At 40.9% G+C, this 21,240-nt stretch overlaps 1 protein-coding gene across 2 annotated transcripts in view; it reads right to left on the bottom strand.

Moving 5' to 3' along the window:
- CD226 (CD226 molecule) overlaps window positions 1-21,240 on the bottom strand; it is an 80,539-nt gene that overhangs the window by 20,622 nt on the left and 38,677 nt on the right. For both annotated transcript variants that reach the window (XM_058557286.1, XM_058557287.1), the window contains one exon: window positions 6,300-6,647. In XM_058557286.1, coding sequence (XP_058413269.1) covers window positions 6,300-6,647 — 348 coding nt within the window. The remainder of the gene's footprint in view (window positions 1-6,299; window positions 6,648-21,240) is intronic.

The following is a 21,240-nucleotide window of genomic DNA, read 5'->3' on the forward strand; positions in this document are numbered from 1 at the left end:
AGTTGTCTGACTAACTGAACTATAATACTGAAAACTAGAATTGCTATTAAGAATGAAATGCCGTTAGTCTTACATGAAGAACCAATTTTTTAAAATTTTAAGTAATTTTCTGCTTGCCTTTGGGGAAAACTTCACATAGTCATCTATGTTCAGTTGCTAATAAGGCTCTGAGAGAGAACTACAAGCTGTTAACAATTCCTAGATGCTTTAAAATGAAAAATCCCACGCATGACAAAAGAGTAGAAATGTCTGTTTTGCAGATGGAGTCAGTAGGCAGGTCTCTCTAATAAGTGTAGCCGTGGATTTTAAGTGGGAGAAGAAAATCAGTACATTTGTCTGAATTTGAATCCCTACCTATACTCTAATTTCCTAAGGAGAGGAAAACATGAAAATTGTTTGAAATTCAGGTTGAGGATAAAGATCCACTTAAAGAAAAGTAGCTCCTAGCATTAGCTGCTTTCTAATACTACCAAATTACATTGTTGATAGTGGTATTCAATGAGAACTTACATACATGAGGTAGCAATATACACTCAAGAATGTTCCTTACAGGGCCGGCCCCTTGGCTTAGCGGTTAAGTGCGCGCGCTCCGCTGCTGGCAGCCCGGGGTTCAGCTCCCGGGCGCGCACCAACGCACCGCTTCTCCGGCCATGCTGAGGCCGCGTCCCACATACAGCAACTAGAACGATGTGTATCTATGACATACAACTATCTCCTGGGGCTTTGGGGGGCGGAAAAAAGGAGGAGGATTGGCAATAGATGTTAGCTCAGAGCCGGTCTTCCTCAGCAAAAAGAGGAGGATTAGCATGGATGTTAGCTCAGGGCTGATCTTCCTCACAAAAAATAAATAAATAAATAAATAAAAGAATGTTCCTTACATAATAGTGTCATCAAACCAATTTAACATGAGATCTTTCAACATTTCCCTCTCTCTGATATTAACTTGGCATTATTATTATTCAATTCAGTATCCTGTTTATCTCCACAAATATGGTATGTATAAAAAATGACTGCAGGCAAACATTCCGGGATTTTGTGCATTAGGAAAGATGGATAAATCAATATGTGTGGCTTACAAAACAAACTAACTGACCAGTTGCATTTTTTTTTTTAATGCAATGTCTCGTACACAAGAACTGATTTAGGCAGAGGCAACTGTAAAGTAAAGATAGAACGACATAATAGGCCATGATTGAGTAATCAACTCACTTGTGATGCTGGAAACACTGTTTCATCTGGATATCCAGTTATCATCCAGAATTTTAAAAACCTAACTAAATTGGGCTGAAAATTCTAGTTGATCTGTTTCAGTAGAGGCTATTTTAACTTGCCAGCAGTGACACCAGCGCTCTGGGACTCTGGTCCTGCGGTCCTATCACATAAATTAACTGTCCTGGACATTATTTTCTATGTAGGTACAGATAAGAAAAGGCTGAGATTCATCACACTGTCATGGAAATGGACATATCAGGCATCCCAGTGGATACCAGCTCAGACAACCCCCATGCCTACCATAGTCGTATCTATTATAAATTCATAGGAGTGGGATAGAAGGTTCTGGATTAATGAATCCCTAAAAAAAACTTCTCTTACCTACAACCTGAAACTGTTCAGGAATCCAAATCACCTGGGAGCAAACTGGTTGATTTTTAGCAGAAACCAAAGGCCAAAGAAATAAATGAGGTTTATTTCTCTTCCTCAATATTCTCAAAGTCCAACTCAGGAGCACATAGTCCCAAAGTCAGTAATCTTCCACCATCTATAGGCAAGATTTATAACCTATAGCAGTCATTACCTCTTTGTCAACCCTATACATCACAGAAGAAATATGTGGGAAGATTCTCTTGGCTGTGGCCCCATGATTTCCTAGTGAATACTTCTGCGATCCTCATTTACAAGCCCCATCCTCCACGTCCAGTGACTAGCATTTATGCATTATTCATATGAAATATACAAAACAAGAAAACTAAAGTTAAAAAAGGAAATAGACTTTTTTGAAAGTTATATATGTGAAGAGATGTTCATGAAAATTTTCTCCCCAAACATTGCAATTGATCTTCTGAGAGTTCAGGTTTCTTTGATCAGCAATCACTAAACTTCAAATGTTAAGCGTTGGTGAAGAAAATCTAGAAATCATCTAGCTAGAAAACTTGAAACTAAAATGGACACAGTCCCTACCAGAGTAGATGGAAATATTAACATACAAAGAATCAGTCAAGAACACTTACTGAGCATATTCTGGAAAGATACTTTGACAACTCTAAGCAGAGATGCCATAATCCCTGATCTCAAGTAATTTCTGATAGAAGAGTCTGGACCATTGCAAATAGATGCAGTTATTAAGTGACTCAAGGGTATAAATTTCCAAGTTATAAAAGTTTGAGAAATTCAAGGGGCCGGCCCGGTGGCGCAAGCGGTTAAGTGCGCGCGCTCCGCTGCGGCGGCGGCCCAGGGTTCGCTGGTTTGGATCCCGGGCGCGCACCGACGCACTGCTTGGCAGGCCATGCTGTGGTGGCGTCCCACATAAAGTGGAGGAAGATGGGCACAGATGTTAGCCCAGGGCCGTCTTCCTCAGCAACAAAAGAGGAGGATTGGCGGATGTTAGCACAGGGCTGATCTCCTCACCAAAAAAAAAAAAAAAGTTTGAGAAATTCAAGATGCTTAATGGTTTGACATCAGGGAAGCAGTTTGGGCTAACGTGGAAAAATCATGAAGATAGTGAGATCTGATTGAAACTCTAAAGGAAGGAAGGTAAATGTGGTAAAAACTAGTAGGTTGGTTAGGAAAGGGAAAGAATAGGAAAGTGTGAGTGACTGTCAAGGGGGCATTCCAATTAGACTAACATCTCTCTCCCCTTGTCCAGGCTACCTCTGTGCCCAACCAAGGTGGGTAGGGGGCCTGTGGCTCATTACTAAGCCTGTACACCAGCTTGGATCTGCATCAGTCTAGAGGAAGGGGCACCTTTTTCTAATTTGTCTTCCTGGAGGAGGCACCATTTGAAATTTGTCCCTCTGGAGTAGGCCCCAAAGACCCCAGTATGTGACAGTGGTAGCTTAGTTTGAGAGCTCAATCATTCATGCAGTGACCATCACAACTGACTGAGCTAATTTCCTCTGCCTCGAATTTCTCTTTTTATTCTATACTCAACTATTTGACCTATACTTCCTTGAATACTTTTTTGCCATCTTTGGTCAAGAATTGATAATGGCTCTCATTGCTCTCATATGAGATCCAGAGTTTCACCAAGGTATCACTCAATTGAACCCAGCTCCTTCTGTATTAACCCATGACTCAGAATATCTATACCAACCTAATCATTTGATTGCAATCACCCACACACAAATTCCTTATCCCTCCATGCATATTTTGTGTTACTCCCTGTAGTCTTTCCTCTGCTCTGATTATCAACACCTCATTAGAAACTTGATGGTTCAGCTGAGTGGCCTCGTTGGTGGAAGAAAATTGGAGAAGGACGTGAGTAACCCTACTTCTCAGCAGTAGCAAAGAGAAGTTTGCTCAAAACTAGTGTCCTCTAGAAACTTCCTGAGAAAGCTGATTTCATTTCTTTGATCCTCGTTCTTTTTATAATCAATAAGCTCAGTTGAAACAATAGTAGAGTGAACATCATTTAGTTAATATTAAAAGACTTCACAAATTCTTTTGTTGGAAACTAAAATACTTTTCTCATGGCTAATGAAAAACTAGAGGATATTGAGGGATAAAAATAATTTTGTTTACTGTCAGTATACACACATTTTCCCCTGTTCCTTGTCCCTGTGGTCTAGACAAGTTTCAAATTCATAAAAGTCAGTCTGGAACTATTTCAAACTACTTCCTGGGTCCTGAGTGCAAAGAACAGGAGATAAGTATTTCTTTCCATTCAGCAAAGAAAGTCAATAGTAATTTTGGGTTCAACTCATATTCTGCCAGTTTCTCCCTCTGCTCAAAATACATCAAGGCCTGGATACATGACGCATTGGTTGACATTGTGTCATCTGTTGGGTGACCTCTGAGTATCTGGTACTTGTCTGAGGATGAATGCAAGCTGGCAAAAGTCAGGAGAAGAGCCTCTGCTTGTGTATGTGGAATATGAGTCCTGAAAACCTCTCTTTTGGATCCTATAAAATAAGTTGACAGGAGCTAATAAAAGGATGCATAGCAGTTTATAAAATTTGTGTCACAATCACCTTTCTCTTGACAGTTGAAATAAATTAAATCTGCTCCACATCTTATACCTGTCTCTCTGCTTTAATCCCTACATTGATTTCTGACCAAACAGCCTCAAGACTTGAGATAATCGAATTTCAGCAGAGAAAACACAAATGATCTATTTTTGCTTTCCATCTGATTTTTTTATATTCAATCTTTAATTATAATTATTTTTAAAAGGAATTAAATCACAACACACAATCAACAGCTGTCATCTTCCATCAATTATAACTTTTTACTAATGGGCCCACTTGATAGTCTTTCAACATGTCAATTGAATGTCAAAAAGCCATTCTGAAAGTGTTCAAAACACATGGACATTAACAATACTGACCATTACATTCGGTCACCATTTTTGATGTCATTTATAGCTTATGTACAAAGAAAAGAAATAGTTTTGTGCAAGAAACTTAGTCATGTTTGGGCAAATGAAAGACATTTTTACTAATTAGTAAGAGTTAAACAACTATACCTCCTAAAATTCTATTACCTCCATTTTCTCTATGATTTAAGATGTTTATAATTACTTTTTCAACATATAATGGACAGATCTTATTTCACATGTGTTTGAAAATGATTCTTTATGACATTATTCTGAATAGAACTTTTTCTTGCCTTGGTCTCTGAGGGAATATTAGTGACTATTTTTATTCTTTCTCTTTCCCGTCCAGGTTTCAAAAACACTTTTATAACGCAAGGTTTTTTAAGGTGAGAAATATTTTCTACATATGTCTAAAGGAACAGAATCAACATTTAAAATGAAGAATCTCTGTTAATTTTTCTCCCCCAAATATTCCATCAATCTTCTTCTGCATCAAGTTCTCACCCTCAGCTCCCACTGTCATTAAGAGGAATAAAGAAGGCTTGATGTGACCCAAGGTGATTATGTATGAAAAACTGCAATCCTCTGGCAAATGTCCTTCTTAGCACACACAGCTGCTGCGGCTGCAGTGGTGGAGGCTGCTATAAATGCAAAACCTTTTCTTCTTCCTTTCCAGTGCAGGAAGAAACATTGGTTTGCAGTCTATGAAGGGACAGCCAAATCCTAGGAAGCCTTGGCTCTAAAAGTCTACACACAAGCCAAGGCACATGAGCTGGCTGGAAGCACATGAAAGAAAGAGAGAAAGAAAAATGGAAGGAAAGAAGGAAAGAAGAAAGGGAGGGAGGAAAGGAGGGAGGGAGAGAGGAAGGGAGGAAAGAAGAGAGTGAGAATAAAGTGAAATAAAATTTCTGTCACCAGTAAAAATAAATTATTTTCTCTGACATGTCCCTCCGCAGTGAGAAAACTTGCCCAGAGGCAGAACCAGGAGAGCCTGAGATCACCTTCCTGCCACTCAATTGTAATGTAGGCCTCTATACAGACTTCCAGACAGGCCTCTCTGTATTTGCACTTTGATTAAGTGAAAAATTGCTTTTTCTTACTCTCACACAGGTTTTGTGGGGCCTGAAGCTTACATGGATTAGGGCTTCATTATGAAACGGGACACAAATTACTAATACAAAATTAGTACTGGACCTTGGAAGAAGCCTGCTCAGGTAAGAGATTCAGTAGCTTCAAGGCCAGTCTGGTTTTGCTCCCAGGTCTGAAAACAAAAGACGGAATCAAAGCTCCGATCGGGCAAAGTAACAACCACGTCATCAAACATTTATTAAATTCTACTCAACTCAACACTGGTTCAGCAAATACCAATCTAGCGCCATCTTTTTATTGCTGAGGATACATGGGATTAGAAAACCTAGTCACCACCATCAAAAAGTTTTAATGTAATTGAAAAAATAGGAGTTACACAGCTGAAACTTATAAGCTGTTGATACCAAGTATTTTTCAGACACACTGAATTTTTTTTTTAATTTCAGGAATGTGGCAGATCAAGAAAATGGAAAAGATCTATTATTGCTACATCTGTGATGGATGGATTAGCAAGATAAAGAAATACTAAATACTAACATTCAATAACTGACAACTTATCTAAATTCATTCCTTAAAAAATATTTTGAACAATAGATTCATGAAAAAGACAACAGAAACCAATCCACAGTGGTTGGCTTTTTCCATTTTTGGCACTTGAAGACATCTGTCACCTACTCACCATCGGTTACGGTCAATCTCATCACGAAGGTTTCATTTTCTCCTGTGCTGGCCTTGAAGCGACATCGGTAAAGTCCCGAGTCAGAGGCCGTGACATAGGGCATGACGATGGAAGCCTGTCTCATTCCCTGGCTACAGTTGCTCAGGATCCGTCTTCGGTACTTTGAAGTGTAACTTCTCCCTTGTGACAAGTTGCAGCTAGTTAAGAGGTCGATCTGATGGGGCTGGATCTTTTCCCACGTAACTTGTTGTAATGGCCACTTCATCTGAAGCTGACAGGTGAGTGTGATATTTTTTCCAGGTTCTGAGACTATGCGACTATTTGATGGCACAGCTGTCTCAAAACTATCTGAAAAGAAGGAGCAAATGATTACACTTAGGTCCTCAAATTTTTGGATACAAAGATGGAAGCTACCCAGAAAGTTCTATCAAAATGATTGGTAATGTTATTTAACATAGTTTCATTGATTATAAACAATACCTTTATACTACATTTTTATGACAAAAAGGCTTTGAAAGATGCAGGTACATAAATAAGAAAGAGGATATGATTGTTCAGACATGTTCTCTTAAGTTTTACTTGGTTAACCAAATAACAAGAAACATAATTGAAACCCCTGGTGCTTTTCTTGGTAGTGATCGTATCAAGAGGCTGAATTTCACAAGACTGTTCTGCAGTGATGCTGGGCTGGTGACTCACACACTGACTTGAGTAGCAAATATCCAGATTATAATCATACCAACTAAGATTTTAACGGTCATAAAAGAGATACCAAATCATTTTCATTGATTACATACATAAACTTATTTTTCAAATATACAAGTTGCCTTATGCATAGATAGAGTAGGGACCCACATGTGATATGAATTTCTGGGTACTAGGAAAATCCGCTAATATTTTCCCACTCCCCTATCACCATCACTGAAATATCCAGTACAGAGCACTCAGTAAATAATCACCAGATATTTAAATCAGTTCTTACAGTGAGGGCTGAGGATCCCAGGGGGTTCCTGTATCCCTCTCTGAGATCTGAAAGATCAAACCTATTTTGATAGTCATGTTAAGATGTAATTTACCTTTCTAACTCTTATTCTATATGAATATATATATTTTTAGAATTTCACTCTTATCCTACAATATATAATAGATAGTTTCAGAGGCTCTGATGACTAATGGGATATGTGCTTATAAATTCTGGTCTTTTAAATTTTGCTCAATGTTAATTTCTAATACAGTAAATATTGATAGTTATAACCCCATAAACAAAAACTCTTTGGAGTCCTCAATAATTTTTAAGAGAATAAAGGGAAAAAACAATTCTAAAATTCATATGGAATCATAAAAGACCACAAAGAGCCAAAATAATCTTAAAATTAAGAACAGAGATAGAGGCATCACATTTCCTGATTTGAAACTATACTACAATGCTACAGTAATTAAAATAGCATGGGACTAGCATAAAGACAGAAATACAGACCAACGGAAGAGAACAGAAAGCCCAGAAATAAATCCCTGCATATATGGCCAACTGATCTTTGACAAGGATGCCAAGAACACACAATGGGGAAAGGGTAGTCTTTTCAACAAATGCTGTTGCGAAAGCTGGATACCCATATTGCAAAAGATTGAAATTGGACCCTTATCTTACATCTTACACAAAAATCAACTCAAAATAGATTAAAGACTTAAACATAAGACCCGAAACTGTAAAATCCTAAAAGAAAACATATGGGAAAGTTTCATGACATTGGCCTTGGCAATGACCTCTTGGATATGACACCAAAAGCACAAGCAACAAATTCTAGACAAGTGGGAGTACATCAAACTAAAAGGCTTCTGCACAACAAAGGAAACAATCAACATAGAGAAAAGGCAATCAATGGAATGGGAGAAAATATTTGCAAACCATATATCTGATAAGGGTCAATTTCCAAAATATATAAGAAATTCCTAAAACTCAATAGTAAAAAAACCTAATTACCCAATTTAAAAAATGGGCTAAAGACTTGAATAGACATTTCTCTAAATAAGACATACAAATGGCCAAAAGATATATGCAAAGATGTTCAATGTCACTAATCATTAGAGAAATGCAAATCAAAACCACAATGAGATATCACCTTACACCTGTTAGGATGACTATTATCAAAAAAAAAAAAAAGACAATTGTTGGTGAGGATGTGGAGAAATCAGAACACTTATATACTGTTGGCAGGAATGTAAAATGGTGCAGCCTCTATGGAAAACAGTATGGAGGTTCTTCAAAAAATTAAAAATAGAACTACCATATGATCCAGTAATCCCACTTCTAGGTATTCATCCAAAACAACTGCAATCAAGATCTCAAAGAGTTATTAGCAGTCCTATGTTCACTGCAGCACTATTCACAATAGCCAAGACATGGAAGCAACCTAAACACCCACTGACATGAATGGATAAAGAATATGTGGTATATACATACAATGGGATATTATTCAGCCTTAAAAAATAAGAGAATCCTGCAATATGAGACAACATGGATGTACCTGGAGGACATCATGCTAAGTGAAATGAGCCAGTCACAGAAGGACAAATACTGCATGATTCCACTTATATGAGGCATCTAAAATAGTCAAATTCATAGAAGCAAAGAATAGAATGGTGGTTACTAGGGTCTGGGGGAAGGGAGAAATGGGGGTTGCTAATCAATGAGTGTAAATGTTCAGTTATGCAAGATGAATAAGTTCTAGAGATCTGCTGTAGAATACCGTGCCTATAGATAAAAATACTGTTTGTATACTTAAAAATCTATTGTTTAGCTATAATGTTTGTTAAATGTTATTAGCACAATAAAATATTTTTTAAAAAGCGTATGACGGGATCCGAGACCAAACAGTTTAAGAACCTGATCTAGAAAATAAACTTCAGGAATTGTTTCTCAAAATTACCATAGCCCAGTGTTGTAATGTCCATCTATTTAGTAGTTCTCAACGCCTTTTTAACCCAATAGCTTTACTGCTGCTGACAAGGAATTCTGACCTACCATTTAAGTAGAAAAGGGCAGTAATGGTGTCACAGAGCACAGGGACACTAGCCAAGAAAGGCACAGAAGCGAAAGAGCATCTGTCACAGCCTTTATCTGTGTAACAGATTTGCTCAGGGCTGGCCCGGGAGCCACTTTCCAGACTTCCAATTAAAAAAAGAGTAGAGAAGAGAAGACAGGAGAGGAGAGAAACCAGCCTTGAAAAAGAGAGAGAAATTAAGTCTAAACTACAGTAAGATTTGCCAGCTATATTAAACTAGAATACTATGTCTATAATAGTTTCATCTCCACCGAAAACAGCTTCTTTTCTTCAGCAAGTGGTTCCATGTGTCAAAATGTTGTTGGAAAGAGAAAACCACAGCCTTCCAGTTTTTTGAGCTGTAACCATACAACTATTCAGCAGAGCTAACACTCTACCCACAGAACAAGCACACGAGGGACGTTTCATCTCTAAGGAATAAGCCAGCACCAGAATGGGGAAGAAAGAAAGAAAGGGAGGAAATTCATAAGAAGTGGAGAAAATAAGAAATAAAAGCATAAAGGAAACAAAGGAGAAATTAAAATAAAATTAAGATGGAGAAAGGAAGGTATGAGGAAAGAGAAAGAAATGAGGGACCATATAAATAAAAGCTAAATCAGATATGAGCAGTCTATGTTGGGAAAACGAAAGAACATCAAAGAAATGAAAATAAGAAAGAGAAACAAATTTTTATGTGAGCCATGCTGGAAATCAGAGGCAGGCTGGCCCTTGCTTCCGGCTCAACGTTCGTCTTCAGTGCTGACACGCCTGTTGGTTTTGTCTTGTTTTCCTTTGTGGGTACAGCCCTCCTCCAATCTCAGGAGCTTTCTTTATCTGCCTTTCTAACCAAAACCTGCTCTCAGGAAGCAACCCATGCACAGTTGACTTGGGTATAAAGTGGGGTCCTCTCTTAGGAGCCCCTGCATTTGCACAAATCCACGAAGCAGTGGAGACAATCTGCAAAGATGAATGGCCAGGCCCCGGGTCTCGGGTGGAGCTGTCCTTGGGGGAGCAGGATGCAGGGAGGATGTGAGCACAGACTCTCTGTGAGGACCCAGACCCACCTGTCACCAGACACAGACTGGAACCAAAAGAAGTAAGCCCCCGCCCCAGAAGCAGGTGGTTTGGAAGCATGGATAGCCCCCATTAACCCTTCCTGATGAACAGAATAGCTGGTTGGTGTCAGATGAAAATTGAGAACCAGACGGGGTCTGCAGAACCTGCCTTGCCTCACATGTCTCTTGTTGCTGCTCAGATCACCCGATCCTCCTGCACAGCTCATGGAAAGCCACACAAAACGACCCTGAAAACAACAACCAGGAAGACCCCACAGGCACAAGAGGACCTTGGCTCCCTGACACGCTTGGAACTGGAAAGTAGATCTATTTAAGATAGGGAGCAATCAAAATGTCATAATTAATAGGAAAGAAAAAATTTGATTAGAATTTAATCCTAAAATTGGAAACAAAAATAATAAAAACCAGTTAACTTTATATTTCTATTTAGTTATGTATTCATTCTTAGCATAAAAATAGAATAGACTGTGTTTCGTTTTATTTAAAATACTTAATTCTTGGGCCGGCCCCATGGCTTAGCGGTTAAGTGCTCGAGCTCCGCTACTGGCAGCCTGGGTTCGGATCCCGGGCGCGCACCGACGCACCGCTTCTCCGGCCATGCTGAGGCCGCATCCCACATACAGCAACTAGAAGGATGTGCAACTATGACATACAACTATCTACTGGGGCTTTGGGGAAAAAAAGGAGGAGGACTGGCAATAGATGTTAGCTCAGAGCCGGTCTTCCTCAGCAAAAAGAGGAGGATTAGCATGGATGTTAGCTCAGGGCTGATCTTCCTCACATAAGAAAAAAAAAACCTAATTCTTTTAGAGAAGTTTTAGGTTTACAACAAAATCGAGAGGAAGGTACGGAGATTTCCCATATAGCCCCTGCGCCCACACATGCACAGCCTCCTCTATTATCAACATCACACACCAGAATGATACATTTTTTACCAAGGATGAATCTACATTGACACATCATAATCACCCAAAGTCCATGGTTTACCTTAGCGTTCACTCTTGGTGTTGTGCATTCTATGGGTTTGGACAAATGTATAACGACATGTCCATTATTATGTCATACAGAGTATTTTCACTATTCTAAAAATTGTCTGTACTCCACCTATTCATCCCTCCCTCTCCTCAACCCCTGGCAACCACTGATCTTTTCACTGCTTCCATAGTTTTGCCTTTTCCAGAATGTCATATAGTTGGAATCACACAGTAGGTAGCCTTTTAGATTGGTTTCTTTCACTTAGTAATAGGCATTTAAGTTTCTTCTATGTCTTTTCATGGCTTGATAGCTCATTTCTTTTTAGTGCTAAATAATATTCGACTGTCTAGATATACCACAGTATATCCATTCACGTACTGAAGGACATCTTGGTTGTTTCCAAGTTTTGGCAATTATGAATAAAGCTGCTATAAGCAACCATTTGCAGGTTTTTGTGTGGAGGTACATTTTAAGTTCCTTTAGGCAAATACCAAGGAGTATGTTTGCTGGTTGTAAGAGTATGTTTAGCTGTGTAAGAAACTGACAAACTGTGTTCCAAAGTGGCTGTACCATTTTATATTCCCACCAGCAGTGAATGAGAGTTCCTGCTGCTCCACATTCTCACCAGCATTGGACGTTGTCAGTCTTCTGGATTTTGGCCATTCTAATAGGTTTGTCTGTGTGTTGTTTTTACACAACTTTTATTGCAGAATAACACGATGAAATCCTCTGTACTCTGCATGTGATGTTTCGCACGATAACAGATAATTTTTGAATATTATTTCAGTGCTTGATCACCTTTTCCAAGCACCATTCAGTCCCTGGGTACCCCAAACATTCTAGGTACACTGTGCATCATGCCACTGCCCTAGGCCACCATCACATCCCCAGTTGCTGACCTGTCCCCCTTCACTGTCCTCACTGGTCAATGGCTCTGCATGCAGTTTGAGCAGCTCTGCAACATCACTCGACTTCACAAAACCCAAAGTCTTTTTACTAGAAGCTTGATAAGCCCAGATCTTTGTATAGACCTTTCTACACCACTCTATCCTGAAGACCTAGAACAGTGTTTGGCATATAGTAGAGAAGTCAATCGATATTTTTCAAATAAAGAATTAATTTGCAATTTCACTTGGCAATCAACATGCAATGTGTATCCACTGATTTGGGGGACACTTATATCCACAATACCTCTAATATTAAGAAATATGTTTAAAATCATATTCGTAATGCCTAAATGAATTAATGGTTCCAGGCAACAATCATCAATGCCTGCAAATTCTCAAAAAAGCACTCATGTCTCCAAAGTGCCACCTTGGAAGTAGTAGCCTTGCCAAAATAACCCCACCTAACTCTGATCAAGCCTCGAAATCTAATTACCAATTTGCAGATGTACAAAGAGCAGAGAAACGAGTCAAATGACTACCTGGCAAGCAATCCACGGGAATACGGAAAACTCAGAACTCCTCAGCTCTAAATAGAATCGCTTTCCCATCCCCGAAAACCAACTTTGGACTCTGCAGTGCTGTCCAATCCCTCTGCTTCTCTGCTCATTCAAAGTTCCTGAAGGAGTACGTTGCTCCTCTGACTCCGCCTCCTCATTTCTCATGTGCACTTCTACGCAATGAGGCACCAGTTCCTCCATTCTCCAACACCGCAAAGGTCACCAGTGTTCTTGACCTTGGGCACTAGATGTCCCGCCCTCCTGGAAACCCCTTGGCTTCTGTGACACTGCACTTTCCTGTTTGCCCTCTCTCCTTCCTGATCTCTTCCGTGTTCTCCTTCAGCGGTTTCTCTTTCTCTGCTAGTCTTTTAAAAAGTTGTTGCTTCGCCAGGATTCCATTGCTCGTCCCCCTCCACTCACCATCCCTGGGAAATCCCACCTACTCTCAGTTTTCAACCATCTCATATGTGGATGCGGATGAAGTCCAAATCAATAGCCCCTGCTCAGCCAGACCTCTCCCCACGGTTTCTAAAGCACAATAACTTGTTCTTATGATGTTTAAAATAGGCTAAAAATTAAACAGGCAAAATTGCCCTAAGCTTTCTGCAGGGGCACTACTATTACACCAGCTAATTAGAAGTCATAATAGTAGTAGCTTTGTGTATTCCCAACTGTGCCTAGACTATGTATGTGCTTAATGGAGAACTTTTCTAAAAACTCTTAAATATAAAGTGTCCTATATAAATGCAAAATACAATGTTGACTGCATGATGACTAACGAAGTATTCTAAAGTGACCTGAGATAAAGCTCTCAAAAATAAGCAAGTAATTGCTAAAAGAGTCGATCTTAAACGTTCTCATCACAAGAAAATCAAAAATTTTGTAACTATGTATGGTGACGGATGTTAACTAGACACATTGTGATGATATTTCACACTATATACAAATATCACATCATTATGTTGTACAGCTGAAAATAATATGCTATATGTCAACTATACCTCAATAATAAATAAATAAAAATAAAGCAAAAAGTAAGGGAAAAAAAAGCAAGAAAAAGAAATAGACACACAAATTCCCAATTACAAGCAGGAAGCAAAGTTCGGAAAGTGGAGAAATGTCACTTTTGAAGCTCACAGGGCATGCAGTGTGGGAGGGCGTCCTGCGGACAGAAGAAGGAGCACAGACCCAAAAGGCTGAATCTCCCAGGGATGACTTGGCCTCCCTCAGAACTCTGCCTGTGACAGACAAAACGTGAAAAAGGCAGTCACGGTGGCCACTGGGCGGAGGTGTCAGGCAGCTTCAAGCAGAGCAGAAGCAGGAGCAAACAGGAGCCTTCAATCTAGAACACGGTGGTGCTCACAGTAAGCTGTGTGTGCTACACACTCTTCACCACCCTGTAAGCTCCCTGTGGTGTGATCATTTCAGATGTAAAAGGCAATGAAAGTAGTGGGTGGCACTTCTCTAAAAAGCTGGAATGTTCCCAGATGATGTTTGGGGCTGTTATAGGTTGAATTGTGTCCCTCTCAACCTCACATATTGAAGTCCCAACCCCCAGCACCTCAGAATGTGACCTTATTTGGAAATAGGGTCACTGCAGATGTAATGTGTTAAGATGAGGTCACACTGGAGTAGGGTGGGCCCTAATCCAATATGACAAGTGTCCTTATAAAAAGGGAAATTGGGACACAGACACACACACAGGGAGAATGTCACGTGAAGATGATGAAGGCAGAGATCAGGGTGAAGTATCCACAAGCCAAAGAATGCCAAAGATGGCCAGAAACCAGCAGAAGCTAGGAGAGAGGCCTGGGACAGATTCACCTTCACCCTCAGAAGGACCCAATCCTGCCAACACCTTGGGCTTGGACTTCCAGCCTCCCTGTCTGTGAGACAACAAATTTCTGTTGTGTAAGCCCCCATCTGTGGTACCTTCATACAACAGCCCTAGCAAACTACCACTGGGGGTAAGGACTTCACTGGGCCGACGTTTCAGGTATAGTCTGGATCCACCAGAACCATCAGAAGCAGCAAGGCCGCCCAGTTAGGGAAACCAGCAGCCTTCACAACCCACCTCCCCATAGACTGCCACTCTCTGTCCTTCATTTAAAGTGCAGATAAAAGGTAAAGGAACCAAACAAGATAAAAATAAGCTAAAAGACTGCTTGACTGAAAAGCACAGATAACGCGGGAAGAATGAGAGCTGCGTTAAGAGATAAAAACGGAACCTGACGAAGATGTCATGGAGGCAGGCCGAGGAAGGCCATCTGTTTAAATGAAAGAGGTAGCTAGACTCAGGCAAGCACATCCTGGACGGCAAATTAGAGATTCGGCCAGAAAATACATATTAAGAGAAGGTTTGCAGCACATTCCAAATGCAATGCCCCCATCTGAGCACTGAAGAGCTGAAGACCTTGCAACTCAGGCCTGGGCAGATGTGTGATTCAAATCCCCTGCGATTCTTGCCCCAGTCCCAGACCCCAGGCCCCCTTCCTGCAGCTTCCGGGAGCTCCCCCAAGCTTGAGAATGTCTGTCTGAAGGGTGACCATGGATCCTCACACTGTAACTTTTGCTCTCAGGTTTTAATTGTTAAAAAATAAGTTTCAATCTCTCTGTCATGGTGCAATGAGAACGATGCTTTTTATTTAAGTCAGTGCCATAAGGTTTGTTGAAGTACATGAAAAAGTCTAACTTTTGAGCAACTCTGCAGTTTCTCCCAAGCAGAAAAATAAATGACTCACGGGACATAAGCATTTTCAATAGTATAGTTCAGAGGTCTTGTAAAACCAAAAGATGACAACACAGCCCAGGAGCATTGACTTGTTTTCTACTGAAATGTTAGCAACTGGCCTCCCAGATTGGAAATTTATGGTATACTTTCTGCACGGCAGAGTTTTATAGAAAAAGAGTCAAAAGATTAACACTGACCTTAATCATCCCGTCCCAGAGAATAGATTGTGTTAAAGAATCGCCGCTGGAGAAGATATAAGCATTTTGTCTCATATACTTGAAACATTTTCAACATATTTTAAAAGCAAAATAATAAACCTTGAATGAGCCCTTGCTAGATGCCAGCATTAAAAGCATTACATGTGCTAACACATTTAGTCCTCACAACCGAAAACCCAGAGATAAGTTGCCCAGCTGGTGGCTGGCAGAGAAGAGAGTCCCACTGGGATAGGAGGCTCAGGGAGCCACACCTAAGCCCGGGCTGCCATCTCATCTCTTATCTCTGTGAAGGGACTACACGTGATACTCAGAGTTTTCCTTCCTACCCTGCAACTGGGCTGGATTTCACAGAGGCAAAGCACGCTCCCAGGAAGCTCCTGTTCCTACACATCTTATTTTGTGATGGCTTAGATCCTATAATTAGAAATCAATTTCTTTAGCTGTCCTTGTTAAAATGCACATAACAACCTCAGCTCCCGGCAGGCACCAACACATTAGTGTGAAATCGCCCATTAGATTGATTTCCAAGTGGAAGGAAAGGAAGCAGGTTCCCACAGGCAAGTGGCCCGGAACAGACTGGCTGGAGTGAAGGAGACTGAGAAGAGCCAGGAGCCAGCTTTGTCACAGGCCACAGTGCTCCCTGGGAGCAAAGGGTAGAGAAGTAGTGAGAGTCTGCAAGCACGGGGTGGGGTGGGAGATTTAGGCAGGAAGATAGATTACAAACAGGAGGGAACAAAATTCTACCTCTTTTGCCATTCATTCATTCATTAAAGATTACTGAGTATTGACATAAAGACAAACAAGGCATAGTTCTGAGTTGGTGCAGAGACTCATAACCAGTCACTGCACAAACAGAGCATCCAGAAATTCGCATGGAGGCCCTGTGTCCACAGAAACCCTGGGATGGAAAGGTGTGAGTCTGGTTCCCAGCCAACCAGAAGCCATGCTGTTGGCTGACCCTGAGCTCACCAAGGTCTGTCAAAGGCTCTATGACCAAATGCAAAGTTATTTTCCCAAAAAAAATCTGCTGAGGACACCAAACACAAGATATTTGATTAACTAAGCTTTGTGCATTTACAGCATCTGCTCCACGTTCCATTTCCTTCCTCTTCGCACATTTTCTGCCCATGTCACTATTTATTTATTTTACTGTCTACTTCATTACATTTCCTTAATATTTCCAGTTGGTTTTGTGGAGAACAAATAAGCAGAATTTCTGATGAATGACATGTGAAAAATGACTAAGAATAATTGATATAATGCTGAAAATGGAAAAAGAAGAAATGACACATGCACACCCTACAGTGCATCATGCACATAGTGTGTCAACACATATTTGAGGAACTACCTACTTTGACTGCCATGGAGAGAAAAGATTTAATAAAATTAACCGAATTGCAAAACATAGTTTTTAAACACACTGCTCAGAAAATCAGGGGTTCACAATTTTTACCAATGTGATTCCCATCCAATTAAAATTACTATGAAAAATTTCCAATTTTCTGCAAAATTCTGCAGGAAAAAGATATGACCTATGAAACAGAAGACACTTTATATAAGGAAAGAAGAATGTGTGGCCTTCTGGTCTCTAGCAGAGTTGCAAAAATCTCGACAATAATAGCGACAGTATTTAAAGAAAGCGAGCTAAAAACTCACTCTTAAGCTCTCTTCTGAAAATCTGAACATAAGCCCTATTTTACTAAGTAAAATACCTTATGCTGTATCTGGCCACGGTTAAGAAAGGCTAGGGTTTCTTGGGGGCTTGGACGTTCAGACAACATTCGTGTTCTCTGCAAGGGAAGGCAAAAGAGGAATGGGGAGAATTGAAAGATCTGATCCTTCCCTTGGGTCTCTCAAGGCAATAAGCTCCGAACGGCCCCCCAATGCAGGGAACTGCATAAAGCTGAAAAGGGGCGGAACTCGACATGGACACTGACCAGATGCCTTCAGTGCTCCCTGCACACCCCCCCCGGATCCCTTTGCAGTTTTCGGGCGCCGGGTCCCTGTCTGCTTTCTCCGGGGCAGCCCGCACCTGCCTCTCTTGGATGGAGGACTGCCCGGGGTGGCTGGAACCTGCTTTGCCTGGGACTCTACACCCAGAGGGCCCTTACCCAATGACTGGAAGGGGTGGGGTCCTCTGCCCCTGATCAGGGCAACCTCAGCGCCTCGGCCAGAGGAGCTTTAGTTAAGTCTTAGTTAACCTCCAAGGACCGTGCCCCACCTCCTTCCTGCCCAATCCCGGCTCCCCAGTGGACTTTCCTGGGAAGACTTCCTAATAGGGGCTGCTTCTGGGGAATGCAGCCTAAGGCAGACACAGTTGTGGAACTTTTCAAAATTGTACTTGGAATCTAGAAATTGACCTTACACCAGTGTGAGGGCAGGAGTGTCCATGGGAGGTCGCCGAATCTTGGGTAACATGGCTAGAGCCGGTTAAACTCGCTCTTTCGCTCTGGTTGATTCTGCCATCCTTCCAGACCGCGCTCGTCTGCTCCTCTCGCAGGACCCGCTCCGCCCTGCCCACGGCTCCCCTCCGCCTCCGAGTGCTACAGCGCCTACTCTTCTCACACTTCTATATAATTGTGTATAGAACATCACCACATTTACAAAATATAAATTGCTGTGTTTTCTATTTTTGTGGGAATGTCTTGCCTTTCTCAATTATGCTGAGCTCCTTGGAGGCAGCAATAATTTTTAAACTGTTTGTATGTTGCTTGTTACTCCACCGTGTTCCAAAAGTTTCCAAGGAAATTTTAGGGTGAATTGTACGTGTTTAATCTCTAGAAACACTTTACATAATATCTTGCACATATTTGCTGATCAATAAATACTTGCTAATCCATTTATTTCATCTGTAGGAGTCAAGCCTGATGTCAGAGAAATCTGTACCACAGAGTGACTTTTAAACCCAGCAGAGTGAAAATAGGAGACTGACTTAAAAGAGGTTTCCGTGTGTCTTCAACTGGACTATTAAAATAGTTGCCTAAACGATCTCGCTAATTCTAGCCCTTTTTCCCTCCAACCCACACCGCATCCAAAACTATGTAGCTAAAATGCTGGTCTGGTCAGCCAGGTCTCTGCTTCAAAAGGTTCAGATGTTTCCATTGCTACCGCAGGACACAGCACACATTCTTTAGCAAAATCCACGGTGATTTTACCCCTGCCCTTGTCTCCTGCTAGAGTCTATCCCCCACTCTAGTTTCCCCGAGAACAGTACTGACCTTCATGATCTGGCATCAGCCGCCTCTTCTCCTGGAACGCCTTCATATACTCCTTAGGCCCCATTCCAGGAAATTTGCTATGTATCTTGCAAAACTCAAGTGCCCCACCACCAACTTGAAGGAAATATTTTCTTACTCATCCTAAGCTGGGCTGACCACTGTCACCTCTGTTTTACGTCTATAACTTCTATTGTGTTGTCTCTTATTTGTTGTCATTTCTCCCCGCCCTACGAAACCATCAACTCCTTAAAGACGGCATGTCTGCAATATGTGTGAATCTTAGCACAGGCGACTTAAGTTGCTCGATAAATGTTGTGGAATAAATGGCTAAGAAACCATCTCTGAAGATGACAATGTATTATAAATTTAGCAGATGCTCCCAGGGACCTAAAGTAATATTTTCTGGTCCAGGTCCTATGTGAGTTCAGGTCTTCCTTCCCAGGTTTGGCAAATGGAAGCACAGACAGGAGCTGTCCCTCTGGCACATCCCCTGAGCACCAGCCAGAACTGCAGTATTTATGGCTTTAACACCTTCTCTGCAAAGAGCTCCAGGTGCTTTTCAAACCACAGCAAGAGTGACAATATTTCTCATAACGCTCTGAGGTAGGAGAGGCTGAAATCATTTAGTTCAAGCTATAATGAAGTTAAAATGAAAAATATGACAATATTGAAAAACCAGTGCGAGTGTGGCTGCTGGCAGGGACAGTGGTAATCACTGGGTCTGTACAGAAAAGAGACAGAAAGAACTGGCAGCATGAGGAAAACAAGGAGTGCCCATGTCATGTATTGGGATTTTAAGGGAAATCTTGGACATATATAAAAGTAATAGGTAAAAGGAGATAGAAATACATTTGTTCAGCATTCCATTTGTAGTCTTTATAAGGCAGAGGAAACGTCTACAAATCAATCCTAGGAAACAATAACTTTTTAAAAGCATTATATGTATGAAGATGGCTATCAAGCATTAGTTGAAATAGTGAATAGTGGAAATAATCTAAAAGTCCAGCAACATAATAAAGCTAAGTGGATATGAAAAATAAAGATGTCAGTGTATCAATGTTGGAAATGTTTATGATAAAGAAAAAAATGTATCACTGATATCTATACTGACAGTCATAGAATATGTGTGCCTATGAATAAGACTTGAACAGCAAATGGAAAAATGAAACAGAAGAATGAGAGCTCTTTTATTTATTTGTTTTACATGCTTTAAAACTTCTGTAAATATTGGTTTGAGACTTTTGGTATGTTGTGTAAGTAATTATTTTCAAAAGAGGAGGAGCTCCCTTGAGGGTGGGCTAAACTTGGAGGCTAAGGTCCAGACTAGACTATAGAAAGAAAGTGACTTTACAGTGGACACCAGGTGAACACACCTTAACAAACATCCCCAGTGATGTCATGTGGACATCAGGCATCCCTGATGTGATGTGATGAGAAGGGCACTTCACCTCTGTCCTATTCTTTCCAGAATCCCATAGTCCCAGTGTAATCATGAGACAAACCCCAAGTGGGGGATGCTCTACAGGATACCTGGCTGGTACTCCTCAAGACTATCAAGGTCGTGAAAACTAAGGAGAGACAGAAATTGTCACAGACCAGGGAAGACTGGGGGGACATGACAGCTAAATGCAACGTGGTACTCTGGGCTGGACCCAGGAACAGGAGGAGGACGCTGATGTAAAAGTGGTGGAAACCCGGTAAAGCCAAGGCTCAGTTAACAGCTGTGCGCTGATGTCAGTTTCTTTGTTTTAGCAAATACACCACAGTGATGTGAGGTGTTAACAAGGAGAAGCCAGGTAAGGGGCACATGGGACCCTCTGTACCATCCTCGCACCTTTCCTCTAAACCTAAGAATATTCCAAAATAAAAATTTTATTAGAAAGGGGGCTGGGATTTGGGAGTCTATGTGAGAAAAGGGAGACGAGACAGAGAGTGGAGCAGAAGGAATGTTTTTGCAATACCATCTCGAGTCATAAAAGGAAAACTGAGTAAATGCCATGGGAGCGTTGGGACTGCACTGCACTAGGTTAGGAAAGAGGGTGATAACCAGCTATGAGTGGACATACAGCCGTGAATGCAAACAGGATGTTGGTGAAGTGAGTTAGCACAACAAACCAGGGTAGAGGAAATGATGGTAATGAAAACTGCCCAACATTTTGTCAACTAAAAATACAAATTTCTCTGTTTCTTTTGAGACATACCCACATTGAGAAGGAGGGGTTAGTCCTATTTTTTAAA

The sequence above is a fragment of the Diceros bicornis genome, chromosome 16 (genome assembly GCF_020826845.1).
Source record: "Diceros bicornis minor isolate mBicDic1 chromosome 16, mDicBic1.mat.cur, whole genome shotgun sequence".
Lineage (NCBI taxonomy): Eukaryota > Metazoa > Chordata > Mammalia > Perissodactyla > Rhinocerotidae > Diceros > Diceros bicornis.